At 41.1% G+C, this 11976-nt stretch overlaps 1 protein-coding gene across 2 annotated transcripts in view; it reads right to left on the bottom strand.

The window, feature by feature from the left end:
• Positions 1-8599: 8599 nt before the first annotated feature.
• TADA2A (transcriptional adaptor 2A) overlaps positions 8600-11976 on the bottom strand; it is a 56657-nt gene continuing 53280 nt past the window's right edge. The window contains exons 13-14 of one of the 2 annotated variants that reach the window (XM_036269781.1): positions 11516-11589; positions 8600-9807 (exon numbers count right to left, since the gene is read on the bottom strand). In XM_036269781.1, the coding sequence (XP_036125674.1) occupies positions 9622-9807; positions 11516-11589 (260 nt within the window). In that variant the 3' untranslated portion in view covers positions 8600-9621. The remainder of the gene's footprint in view (positions 9808-11515; positions 11590-11976) is intronic. The other variant, XM_036269780.1, reaches the window with a different exon arrangement.

Genomic DNA, 11976 nt, shown 5'->3' with positions numbered 1-11976 from the left:
TATTAATTTTTAAAAGTTTATTTATTGATTTTAGTGAGGAGGAAGGGTGAGAGAGAAACATCGATTTGTTGTTCCACTTATTTATGCATTCATTGGTTGATTCTTGTATGTGCCCTGACCAGGGATCTAACCAGCAACCTTGGTGTATTGGGACAATGCTCTAACCAACTGAGCTACCCGGGCAATTTAAATTAATTTGAATCAATTTAAATTTCAATAGCCACTTGAGGCTAGTAGCCAGCTTACTGGACAGACAGCACATTACTAAGAAATAGGTTATCTTTATAGGTGCCAACTATTTTAAATATAGAAACATTATAGAGGTCATCTACTACAAAAGTGTGATTTGTCTATGCCTAGGGAGGTGTGGGTGCTCCTGGCTATATCTAAATAACCAGTGTTTTAGAGTGGTGCAGCTTCTCTCCAGAATAAGAGGTGATCTGATAAGACACAGTAAGTAGAGGCTGGAAACTTCTGCTCTGCTTGGCTTCTGATGTCTGCTTTTCCAAAAATATTATCCTTAATTGCTTGGGTTCCTTAGATTAATCAGACGTTTATGGGTCCCTCAGAAAGAATAGTCACATCTTCTATTTGTATCATTACCTCTGGTTAACAAATTGACAGCAGCTTTGATATATTTCCCAGAACTGGGGAACAGCTGTGATCAGGGCTCCTCTATCTACAGAAGTTTGCCATCAGGTCCTATTGGTCACAGATGTCTCAAGCCCCTGCTTGCTGATGTCTATAATTCTAGGGTACATGTCATCCATTGGTAGCTAAAATGCAATACTGCACCCCTCCAGAGGAAAAAAAAATCTTTAAGCTATTGTTCTTGACACATTTGAGAGGGACAGAGGACACCAGGTATCTGGGAGAAAATATAAATGTGGAAAAGATAAAAGACCTAGGAGAAAAGAAGTCCCAAAACACATTTCATCTACTACAGAAATTGGTTAAGGCTTGTGCTATTTTATAAGATGTACTATAGCACCTTATATGGCCATAATAAGGACTAAGTTTTGTTAATATAAAATACTTTAAACTTCTATTTTTAGAGTATTTATAGTTCTCATTAAATGAATCTGTCCATTAATAAACATCACCGGATACAGAGTGTTTGCAAATGCATCACCCATAATTTTACTACTTAACAAACAACAATTAGCATGTTTTCTTTGAGTTCTTTTTACTATACATGATTTCTTATTTTTCTTTACACAGTGATGATCATAGTGTGCATGCAGTTTTGTAACCTGACTGCAAGCTTCTCAAGCAAGGCATTGTGTAAGAGGATATTACAGCATGTCTAGGATAACTAGATCATTTAATATATATCTTTCTCTGAAATTCTCTGCCCTTAATTCAACCCTGAGTCTGTGGCAATGGTGAGAATCCCAATATAAGTAACACCCTTGAAAAATGCACACCTGCCAGCTTTAACATTTTCTCTGTGTTTTTTAGATCTTAGTGTCCCACTGTAAGCCTTTACCATGATGTGAATTGTGTGGTACAGAAAAATCAAGTGCTTGCTTGATTGGAGTTAAATGAAAATATCAAAGGCCCTATGGGAAGGGAAGGGAGGAAGACGGAGGTGCCAAGTGGTTAATATACCTTATCCCGTTTAGTCTTCATCAAACCCAGTCAGGAAGGTACTGTCAAGCACACTTTAGACATTAGGGATTGAGAAACTTGCCCAAGATTGTATTATTATTAAGGAGCTGAACAAGCATTAGGTCTTTCCAATACACCATGCAGGTGAACAAGAAAGTATATAAACTCTTAATGTAAAAAAGAGAAGTTTTGTGGGTTGTTGTTTTTTTTTTTTACATTTACAACTAGAATGTATTCATGTTTGTTTTTGTTTTTAGGTTTTTTTTCTTTATTGACTTTTAGAGAGAGAGGAAGAAGGAGAGATACAAACATCGATGAAAGAACATCGATTGGCCGCTTCTCACATGACCCACACTGGGGATTGGGCCCACAACCTGGGCATGTGCCCTGACTGGAAATTGAACTGGTGACCTTTTGGTGCATGGGTTGATGCTCAACCACTGAGTCACACCAGCCAGGCTATTCATGTATTCTTTAAAAATTGTTTTATATTATGCAGCTGTGAGAAAGAAAGATCTCATCATTTGAGATGACATGGAGGGACCTGGAGAGTATTATGCTAAGTGAAACAAGCCAAGCAGAGAAAGACAAATATTACATGATCTCACTTATTTGTGGAATATAATGAACTAAACAAACTGATGAACAAAATTGACCCAGAGACATAGAGGTAGGGTACAGACTGACAAACCCCAGAAGAGGGGGTGTTGGGGGAAAGAGATAAACCACAGAACTTATATGCATGTATGCATAGTCAGTGGACATAGAAAACAAAGCTGGGGAAGGGGCTGGGGGAATGAGGAGGAGGGTGTCAATGGGGCAAAAATGAGAAACATCTGTAACAAAAACAAATTAATAAAAATAATTTTTTTTTTATCCTCACCCGAGAACATTTTTGCATTTATCTTCAGATAGAGTGGTAGGGAGAGAGGGGGGAAGGGAGAGAGAGAAACATCGACTGGTCATCACCCACACGACCCCAACCGGGGCTGGGGACAAACTACAACTGAGGTATATGCCCTTAGTGGGAACCGAACTCGGGACTCTGGTCTGCAGGCCAAAGCTCTAACCGCTGGGCCATACCGGCCAGGGCAATAAAAATAATTTTAAAAAATTGTTTTTAAAGAAAGGGGAAATGAAGAAATAAAATATTTCCCCCAAGAGTCAGTCACCTCTGGTAGTAACAATACTAGAAAGGTTAAGAGACATACAAACTTTTAAGGATATCCTAGGTAATTAATGCCACTTTGCATAATCTCCTATACTAAAGAGAAAAAAATCCTGGTCCTACTGAAAGGGAGTCGACGTCCATGTCAGATCAAGAGCCTGAACACTTCCCCTCTAGTTATAAATTGCTATTCTTTTTTTTTTTTTATCCTCACCCGAGGACATTTTTCGATATTTTGTTCAGATAGCGTGGGAGGGAGAGAGAGAGAGAGAGAGAGAGAGAAACATCGACGTGAAAGCGACACATCGAGTGGTTGCCACCCACACGACCCAACCAGGGCCGGGGACAAACTGCAACCAAGGTACGCGCCCTTAGCGGGAACCGAACCCGGGTCTCTCCGGACCGCAGACCGACGCTCTAACCGCTGAGCCAAACCGGCCAGGGCTAAACAGCTATTCTTCGTGTCAAACAGCTGACTACGCAAATGAAAGTGGAATGTAAACGAAAATGAAAGTGGAATGTAAAGGAGGTAGGTAGTAGAGGTTACTGGATAGTTTAGGAGACAACATCTAACCTACTGTATTGCTCATTTGCTCTCTGCTTTGCCAAATAGTAGCAAATCTGTGTTACAGCAGGTTGGAAGACTCAAATGACAACCCCCCCACACACACACACACATACACACACACCACCCCAAGATGTGTACATTGTTGCTGCAAACATACCTTGGCTGCAAAGTCTCTCCAGAGCCCTGGAACAATGTCTGGCTATATCCTGGATGCTAATCAGGAGTATCTCCTTTCACCAGAGGGCCTCTAATAGAGCTCCCAGGCTCCTATATCCACCCCACCTTGCCACATCTGTTGGAAATCCATGGCTTGCCTTTTTTCCTTTCTCCTAGTTTCCATGGAGATGCAACAGTTTACTTTTCTCCCCCAACTTTAAGTCATGGTTATTTTTAACTGTAAAATTCTGAGCCAGGTCACAGCTGGGATCTGGAAGATGCAATGACATCTATAGCCACCCTTCTTGGCAGCAGACGCCTTCTTTTCTGTAGTTGCTGGGGGTGTAAGGCACTCCTGGGAGATTTTGCTCTCAAAAGCATTTTGCTTTACATCATGAAGTTAAAACTGTGCTGACTTAGATCTGACAGCTGTCCTGAATCTGAAAGCATGTACACCCAAAACTAGGCAGATTTTCTTGGTGGGGGGTTGGGGCAGGCTGCCAGGTAAGGTTGACATTGCTGTCACCTACCTGTAAATGCCCTTTGGTAAAAATATTATCAAAGTGCTCTCCTTTAGGCAAAAAATAAGGGCTCTGGCTCCTGCCCCCAGTAGAGTGGCTTTTTCTACTGCAGCTTGACCTTGGTTAAAAAGAGGCTCCTAAAAGAATACTGTATGCAAAAGCTGTTTCAGCTCTCCAAAGCAGACAGCAAATTCTCAGGGGATCAGGGTTTGAACCCTGCTGCCCTCTCCTCCTTTCCTAAAGTGCAGATCAGCCACCCCCATTGCTAAGGCTTCTGGTATTTGAGGAGCTAGTGTCTTCATGGCATTTCTGAACTTTCACTCCCTTTAAATAATTTTTTTTGTTTTCTTTTTATCCTCACCCAAGGACATTTTTCCATTTTTTGTTCAGATAGAGTGAGAGGGAGGGAGGGAGAGGGAGCGAGAGAGAGAGAGAGAGAGAGAGAGAGAGAGAGAGAAACATCGATATGAAAGGGACACATCGAGTGGCTGCCACCCGCACGACCATCCAGGGCTGGGGACAAACCGCCACCGAGGTATGTGCCATTAGCGAAAACCGAACCTGGGTCTCTCTGGACCACAGACCGACGCTCCAACCGCTGAGCCAAACCAGCCAGGGCCCTCTCTAAATAATTTTTTTGAAAACCTATTAAATGACCCTGAAAATTTCCCTTTTCATCTTAGACATCCTACCACTGGAAATTTAGATATAAACATCAGACACCAAAAATTAAAAACCAATTTTCTTGCAGGGAATGTTGATTGGGAACGTCGAAATGAAGCTCCACAGTACAGGTTCCATTATATATATATAATGTTATGTTTTAAAGGAATCCTCTAAATAAAGGGTGATAATAAGGGGAGAATCCAAATCAGTTACTATCGTTTAATGGGAGAAAAGAGAAAGGTCACTGCAAACAGTTTCAGAAGCAGGGCATATACTTGGCAAACCAGAAGCAGGGCATATTCTTGGCAAACAGCTCTCCAAAAAGAGAGATGCATTAGAAGTGTCATGAGTTGGCACTTAGCTTTCAGTTCACTATTGAATCAGGGTAATAAGATGACAGCATTTCAGCATTTGTGCTTTAATTAAGAAAAAGCACTGGTTCTTTAAAATTATGAGGTTTTCTCCTTTTCACCTTCCTAGATGCTACGTCTGTTCAACATAACTCTGGACCAAGGTAGGTTAATTAGCAAGCCTCACCTGGAAGCTTTCTGCCACCTAAGACCCTCAGGGAGATGAGAACCAGCCAGGGTGGGGTGGTGGTGGTGGGGAGTGTTGTTTGGTTAAGAAGAAAAGATTAATTCAACCAAGTTAGTTTGATGCCATCCACTGGGCTCCAAAGTAGAAAGTAAGTGCATCAGACTTAATTACCCAGTCCTAAAAGACATAAAACAAGTCTGGGCTGGCAAAGATTAACTATGGGACTTTCAAAACAACGATGTATGGTGATATTACAATGTTTTTTGTATCCTTCAGTTTGGGGTTTTAAACCATTTAAGGGTTACTTTCTGTATTCTTATCTCAACTTCCTTATTCCTACTCTTAACAGGGAAGGGGCCCAGTACACAATGCATACCAAGCAAGTAACTCATGGTGATAAAGGCATTTAACGTCAGATGCAAGGCATTCATCCTTTCCTTAGGTACCTGGGCCTCTTGACTGTAAGCCTAGTCAGTCAACTTAAAGGGCTATGAATGCTTTCATCCCAGCACATCTCAACTGACAGGAGCCAAGGCACCAGGGAAACACTCAACAGAAAAACTCCATTCCATTAGACTTAGAAACAGGCTTTCCAGACTTCTCAGAAATTATTCATGTACGCCCACCCCCACCCCTCACAAGTAGCACACTAATACTCAGCTCTGATGCATATTTCATGGATAGGCTTAGGTTCCAAAATATCTCCTAGTTAAATGCTCTTCACTGTTGTTCTCACTACCAAATTAAATGCCTATGTCAGCATGACCATTACTATCCTATCCAGGCTACTCTGGCCTTGCTTGTACTCTGAGATCCTGTTCAATTTCACTTACACTTCACTCAGGTCTGGCTATTCTGTCTGATTGAAGAGAAATCCCTTGACTTAGCCCGGCTACCGCTTTGACACAAGGCCATAGACATGGCAGAGTCTCCCTGTACCAGAGATGACCCCTCTGGCAGATCAGGGAGAGGCTAACACATCTGGTCTAAGCGCACTGGAAAGGGAAGCAAACCTTCCAGATCAGTATCTTGAATCAAACTTTAGAAATTTAAACAAATAAAAAGCCTGGTACATATAAGTTGTGGAAAAGCTTGTTGTGTTAACAATAATAAAGTGTATATTTAGAAGATATCCACAAAGATCCTTAAAAATGGATGAAGCATGTTCTACACTGTTTAGAATATAATACTACTGTCTGTAGGCCAGGGGAAAAGTGTTTTGGAGTAAATATAAACAAGTTTTTTCCAAGCTTCTTTTTGTAATTTGGGCCTCTAATTCTTCACACTTAAACCTAAAATTTTTTTTTCTTCTTTATTGATTTTAGGGAGGGAGAGAGAGATAGCAACATCGATGAGAGAGAACATTGATTGGCCTTCTCCTGCACGCTCCCCACTGGGGATCTGGCCCAACCTGGGCATGTGCCCTGACAGGGAATCAAACTTGCAACCTTTTGGTATACAGGGCAATGTTCCAACAGAGTTACACCAGCCACAGCCATTCTCATTTGTTTGTCTGTTTGTTTATTTATTATTTTTTATCCTCACCCGAGGACATTTTTCCATTTTCTGTTCAGATAGAGTGGGAGGAAGGGAGAGGGAGAGAGAGAGAAACATCGACGTGAAAGGGGCACATTGAGTGGCTGTGACCCGCACAACCAACCAGGGCCGGGGACAAACTGCAACCAAGGTACATGCCCTCAGCGGGAACTGAACCCGGGTCTCTCTGGACCGCAGGCCTACGCTCTAACTGCTGAGCCAAACCGGCCAGGGCCATTTTTTTATTTTTAAATTAGATATCTGCATATTTCCTAAAGCTAGAATGAATTATTAAGTGGAATTTTGTTGTTTTTGATGTCATTGGTCTTATCCTTCCAGGTAACCACAAGGTGGTGATTTCATTACTAAAAATTGGGCAGCTTGTTCTTATCTCTCAGCAATGGCTGGTTAATTAACTACTGAGTTCAGATTTTAAATGGGTGAGGGCTGTAAGCAGTAAAAAGATGAAAACGACAACCCAAGAAGTGATAAACCACAAATAGTTGGCCTCAAAAGAGACAGTCTGGACCTTTAAGCACAGGAAAGGGTCACTATACGGAAAGAAATCTGTTCACCATTTCCCAACACTGGCAGAAAAAGATAATGCAGAAACCTTTAATGCTATATTGCAACAAAAATTCCTAACAGCAGGAAGTCTTTATTCATGTTGTTGAGTTTTAGAGTAAACTGTTCTGAGATGATCTGGACTGAGACGTCTATTAATGCAGCTGGAATATTCTCTGAAATGCCCTTGCTAGCTCTTGATTTTTAGTAAAAGGCATAAGAACATGGTGATAAGAACATGGAAAGAAATAATGTACTTAAGCCAGCCACATCAAATATATCAGCAAGTGTTTTTCTATTATAAATGCATAAAGATAGCAACTTAGTGACTCCTTTTAAGAGTACCCATTATCCAAAATATGGCTTGGTCTTTGAGAAACCCCCTAGGGATTCTAGGTCCTAACATTTGCACAGTTGGGTTTTCCAAAACAATAATAATAATCCTACTTTCTAAAATCCAGTTATTTGAAATTACAGTCCTATTTTTCTATCACTATTTCCAACCATGCCGTTTTTCCTCATCAAATCTGATTCCCTGATCGGTTTTTCAGAGTTCAACTGGTTCCAAGGTTTCTATCAGACTGTCTACCATCCTCCTACTCCCAACTACCACAGCTGCCCCTGTGTCCTAGACAACGAAACCTCTTGGCACCATTTTCCTTACTCCCACTGCTGCCTCCAGATCACCCTTCACCCTCTATGTCTGGAACAGTCTCCTACTTCCATCTGCCAAATTCTCTCCCTCCTCCCGATCTTATCATTGCCTCAAAAGCTCACCTCTCCCCGGAAGCCTTCCTTAATCAAGATGGACTCTTCACATCATAACAGATATCACCTGACATAGTGTCTAATGCACCCCAAATTTTTGGAACCAGAACTGTCTTTCAGGGATAAAGACAATCCCTTTATACTCAACTGAGGGTGATGGTGGTGGTAGACTAGGTTTTTCTGGGAGAGACGAATATGCAAAGAAAAGACACCATTTTCACAAGCCACACTTTACAGATTGAAGTCTTTAATTATTCTAATTCCTTCAGATCCTCAGAGTTTCCTTTTCATTTGTTACGCCCCAGCTGAAGTCTATTAGCGAGCTGCATGCATATTTACATCAGTTAAAAGGTGTGAGCAGACACTTCCAACAAAGCATATAATCTTTTAATTAGATATTTTGAATATTGAAAGAATTAAAGAATCAGCTACTAGACGGAATTTGTGCAGATTCTGAAGTTATTTCTATATACAACTTTCCTTCTATTAGAAATGGGATAACCGTGACTGAGTTTGGCTTCTTATTCTGCAGAAGGTTTCGAGGACCTAGTTTCAGATGTGGTGGAGTTACTCACCCTCGTTATCTACTGAGTCCCATATATGACACAGCTTTACTTTTGTTTTAAAAGTAGCTTTTATTGCAGGCTAGCTTTTCCCCATTAAGAAATTAGAGTTCAGGTCTCAATCCAAGCACAGCGGAGGTTAGTTGCATCATCTCCATCCTCAGGGCCTGGCATCCTGGGAAACCCAGGGTATGAACAGGGTTAGTCAAGGACACCCATTAGGAGAGACAGTGCAGTGTGACGAGGTGGGCATCCAACACCTTAAGCGTGCTTTAGTTACCAGAATATCTGACACATCACACATTGAACAGCAAACATTTTAATCCATTAATTCTAAAAATAATAGAGACATTTTATATCCGATGCCACCACCTCAAAAGTCTACTGCAGATTAGACAGACTACAAAGTACAAAGCCAGACATTTAAGTTAAAGATGCAGTTTGGGAAAAGGCAATCATGAGGAGCTTTTCCTCCCCTTTGCTCATAAACATGTTGTCAACTTAAAAAATCCTCAAAAGGAATTAAAAAGCTTTCTCATGCTCTATAACCGTTCTCTTTACTTTAAATCTGTCTGTATTGTTTGAAGGCAAAACAGAGAGTCAGTAAACCAACCACTCACGTACAAGGGTCTGGACCCCTGAGACTAAAGACTGGTTTAGTTCTATTTGTACCAACACTGTGATGTGAGGTACTATGGTGCTTGTTTTAGTTGCAAGAAGTGTTAGGAATGAATGCCCACTCACATTTAATAATAGCTTATCTAGCACATAACTCTGCAGCACAATACCAACAACAAGAGTGTCAAAGCAGGGTGGAGAATAAAGTAGACATTATTACCACTTAAGGTTTCCTTTGTCCTTTCCCCTCTTGTTACAATGAGAATTCAGCTCAAGAATATTCATACTGTCCTTTGGTCCACCACATTCCAAACTTGTGATTTCAGATCCCAAGCCCTTAGAGCCTCAAGCTTTAGTGATGTATCCTTCTCGAATGAGGAAATCATAGATTTTCCGGGTTTTGTTCACGTCTATCTTGATGAGCGCTCTTGCCTGTGCCAGTCTCAAGCCTCCTTGCTTGTTACATTCATTCAACAGAGCAGATTTGTATTCTAAATAGGCTCCTGGGACCAACCTCACCATCTGACAGAGCTGTAAGACATGGCAAATTTAATAAACATTAGCATCTAGCATTCTCATAATTTAATCCAGCAGGTATAGCCAAAATAAAATTTAAGAGGACATCAACCTCCAACTATATATAGGAACTGTTGGGTGGCTGGACTATATTCCATTTAGTCTCTCTCCTCTTTGGAGGGAATATTCACTAAAGACAGACGCTCAGGAAGAGGATGCTGGGAGAGCCTTCAGGTGTCGGCTGGGTAGAGGCCCGGCACATTCCAACACAGCCAGTCAGGGAAGGGCCACAGGGCTCAGTGGGGTGGGGGTACAGATACTTGGATTCCCAAGTGTGAATCACATTATTTTTAGTATTGGCTTAAAGTAATAGTCCCTGCTGTTGTGACTGCATTTCCTACTTTGGAAGGAGAGGAGATACAGAGACCTTGCTAAGATTAGGCCAGTTTAGCTGCTAAAAATCTAGAAAGGTGGCTCATTCCAGTTTACTTGCCATTACCCAGCAATGAGCACTCTAAGGTCACCATTGTCTGGGTAAGGATAAACACTGCTTAAAAGTCCAGACCAGTCAATACTTCAATCAGAATGGCCTATAACGTTTAGTAATACTTGGATATAACATATACTCCCTTCTATTCCCAAACTAATCTTTACTATTCCTAGTGGATAAAATAAAAGACTAATAGTCTCTTCTCCTAGACTCTTCTTTACTGTCTGGCCTGAATCAATGGCACAAAGTGCAGATGGGGACACTGATCTTGGGGACTATAGAGGAGCAGATGAGGAGCAAACGGGGAAGCCCTCTGTTAGAATGGATTTCAGAGCCACGGCACATTCTTTTGAAAACACTTGGTGATGACTCTTTTGAGGCTGGATTTAAATTTTAGGAACAGCCAAAAGTAACATGAAGACAAGTCTGATGATTATAATGGAAAAGAAACATGAATCATGCCATTTTTGGGTGAATACTTTTTTTTTATCCTCACCAGAAGACATGTTTTTGTTTTTTGGTTTTTTTTTTTATATTTTGTTCAGATAGAGGGGGAGGGAGAGACACATCGACGTGAAAGGGACACATCGAGTGGTTGCTACCCATACGACCCAACCAGGGCCGGGGACAAACTGCAACCGAGGTACGTCCCTTAGCGGGAACTGAACCCGGGTCTCTCCGGACCGCAGGCCGACGCTCCAACTACTGAGCCAAACCGGCCAGGGCGAATCATGCCATTTTTAAATAAAAATTAATGTGACTATATATGATAATGAGCTCCTTTCTTTATGCTTATAAACATGCTATGGAGATAATTCTAATAAAATCTTTTAAGTGATGGTTATACGTTGGAAAAAGTGTAGAACAACTGTAAGTGACCATTCTAATAGGAAGCAACCACTTTCATATACATTATTTTAGGTTTATAAAAAAATTAATTTTATTTACATAAGTACTTAGTACAGTATTTGGTACACAGTACATGCTCAATAAGTGATAGCTGCTATGATTTAGATTTACACAGCATATGTTCTTCTCTCAGAAGGCAAATGGTGGCAAGGTGATAAGGAAAGGAGTCCTCTGAAACCTGAGGTTAGCTCTGTAGCTCATAGCCTTCTGGGATAGACTAGAACTGTACATGTCATTAGATAAGCAGAGCAAAACGGGTTTGATCCTGCAATGGCAATACAATGATTTATCACAGCCTCTTTCCTCTAGCTCCCTTTCTCTTACCTCTTTTTCTTTTTCATTCAGTTTCTCTGTGCCAGGGAGGCCCGTGAGGTTCAAGGGTGGTGCACTTCGTCTACCTGCAGACACAGACAGAAAAAGGCATTCGTTTCCCAGAAGTGGCAAGTCCTTAGGTGTAAATATAACAACGTTCACTGCAGGCAGGCCAGTTAGATCATTATGTCCAGCTGGAGGAAACCTTCACCAGTCTCCTCAGGCCCCAGTTTAACTAACAACATGGGCTCTACGAAGTTTACTTGAAAATAAAAAGGCTAATCTGTGTGCCCTTTGCTTTCCTAAACTACTCATATAATCACACATATCATAGCATCAAATAATGACTACTTAACACAGCAGTTATTACCCATTTCTTCTCAACCCAGTAGGAGATTCCAAAATCTAAAGCCTAGATCTCCTCAAGTTAAGAAAGGTCATACACTACCTACCTTGACAGCGGATGAATGGAA

Source organism: Molossus molossus, unplaced genomic scaffold (assembly GCF_014108415.1).
Source record: "Molossus molossus isolate mMolMol1 unplaced genomic scaffold, mMolMol1.p scaffold_m16_p_19, whole genome shotgun sequence".
NCBI lineage: Eukaryota > Metazoa > Chordata > Mammalia > Chiroptera > Molossidae > Molossus > Molossus molossus.
The sequence above is the reverse complement of the archived record's forward strand: the minus strand, read 5'-3'. Positions and strand labels throughout refer to the sequence as shown.